At 43.4% G+C, this 2,019-nt stretch overlaps 1 protein-coding gene across 1 annotated transcript; it reads left to right on the plus strand.

Moving 5' to 3' along the window:
* The first annotated feature begins 594 nt into the window (after positions 1–594).
* Positions 595–1,533, plus strand: LOC105822069 (olfactory receptor 51I2-like). Its single transcript, XM_012659003.1, has one exon. The coding sequence runs from the start codon at positions 595–597 to the stop codon at positions 1,531–1,533; it is 939 nt and encodes a 312-aa protein (XP_012514457.1).
* The last annotated feature ends 486 nt before the right edge of the window (positions 1,534–2,019 follow it).

Here is a 2,019-nt window from a genome sequence, read left to right on the forward strand (position 1 = left end):
GAGCCCGTTGTAGAGATGTTTCATACAGATAATTCTGTCTCCCAGAAAAGAGCAGTCTTTGATGCTGCTTGGAATGGCAGGGATGGGCATTTAAAGTCTTTATCTCCTGGGCAATTCTACACTAACATTGAGGCAATGTTACTCTTATCTCCTGTTCCCATTAGTCATTGAAAATTCAAGGTGTTCTACTGGGAATATATAGAATATCTGAGAGATTACAGCTTTGTTTATGTTGATATCTTTTCAACCATGTCTTCTTCAAACTACTCAATACTATCTCTTGCTAGAGAAATGGTAAACATTAAATTCTTACCACTTAGATACATTGTGGGGATTAGTTTGAATGGTGAATGATACATATCGTTTTTATCTTCTCTTAGATATCCATTTCTAAGTCATGACTCCACATTTGTGTATTGTACTGAAGACCAGACTGGACTGGTATATGGAATAGAAGGAGGGAAATGAGTTGGTAGGCAGAGGAATTTGCAGGTCCTTCTCAGGCTATAATCCGTTACCTTTTATGTGTCTTACCCCAGGTTACATCTTTTGCATCTGCCTAGGCCAAGGTCCCTAGACTCCAGACATAAGAAAATGTTCAACAGCAGTCAATTCACCCCAAAGTATTTTCTGCTGACTGGTCTCCCTGGTCTGGAGGCACTGTACCCCTGGTTCATCTTTCCATTCTGCTCCATATATCTTGTAGCCCTTGTGGGCAATAGCCTCATCCTGGCTGTGATCAAGAAAAACATCTCTCTGCACCAGCCGATGTACCTGTTCCTTGCTATGTTGGCCTTTGCAGAGCTTGGTGTCTCTGTGTCTACACTGCCCACTGTGCTGGGCATCTTCCTTTTTGGTGCCAAGCAGATCTTCTTTGAAGCCTGCCTTTTGCAGATGTTCTCCATACATTCATTTTCCATCATGGAGTCAGGGGTTCTGCTGGCCATGTCTGTGGATCGCTTTGTGGCCATCTACAGTCCACTGCAGTACACTGCCATCCTGACCCTGCCCCGCATTGCTGGTACAGGTGCTGCTCTTGGACTGAAGAGTGTGATGCTCATGTTCCCACTGCCCTTTCTCCTGCAGCGTCTGCCCTTCTGTGGCCACAACACCCTCTCTCACTCCTATTGTCTGCACTCAGATCTGATCCAGCTGCCCTGTGGGGACACTCGTCCCAATAGCATACTGGGGCTGTGCATCGTCACTTCCACCTTTGGGCTGGACTCACTGCTCATCGTCGTCTCTTATGTGCTGATCCTCTACACAGTGCTGGGCATTACCTCTGGCGAGGGTCGGCGGAAGGCACTCAACACGTGTATGTCACATATCTGTGCAGTCCTCGTGTACTATGTGCCCATGATCAGCGTAGCGCTGGTGCATCGCTTCATGAAGCATGTTGCACCTGCTGTCCGCCTACTCCTGGCCAATGTCTATCTTCTGGTGCCACCTGTGCTCAATCCCATCATCTACAGTGTTAAGACCAAGCAGATTCACCAGGCGTTGATCCAACTCTTTCTTAAAAGAAAATATTAATAGAGTTAGGGCCAATGATATAGTGTCCCTCTAACCAGTCAGTTTCACCACCAAAGACAGTCTGGGAGGGAGTGCTCACCACCTCGTCAAAGTCAGAAAGTGTGAAAATGCTGCATGTTGATTAGTGTGTGGGGAGCACACTTTTTCATACAGTACAGGTAGTAATCTAAATTACTATAGTATGTTTTTTTTGGTATACATTCTTTTAATGCAGAAAGTCCAATCCTTAGCACTGTTGTAGATTAAATACGCTGATGTTTACTAATGGTCATAGTGACATGAATAAGAATTTTCACTTTAGCAATGTTTAAAATAGAGTTTTTTAAAAAGTAACTGGCCATTAATAGGTAAATACTTAAATGAACTAAAGTTTATCCATACTATGGAATATTCTGCAGTGGAGAACAACAACAAAAAGACACAGATTGATAGGTGTTCAAAGCTTAAGCAAGAAACAGCAAATTATTCAATTATATAAATGAATTA

Source organism: Propithecus coquereli, unplaced genomic scaffold (assembly GCF_000956105.1).
Source record: "Propithecus coquereli isolate 6110/MARCELLA unplaced genomic scaffold, Pcoq_1.0 Scaffold594, whole genome shotgun sequence".
Lineage (NCBI taxonomy): Eukaryota > Metazoa > Chordata > Mammalia > Primates > Indriidae > Propithecus > Propithecus coquereli.

Coding starts and splice junctions, on each gene's coding strand:
- LOC105822069 (XM_012659003.1), top strand. CDS start 595: ATGTTCAACAGCAGTCAATTCACCCCAAAGTATTTTCTGCTGACTGGT.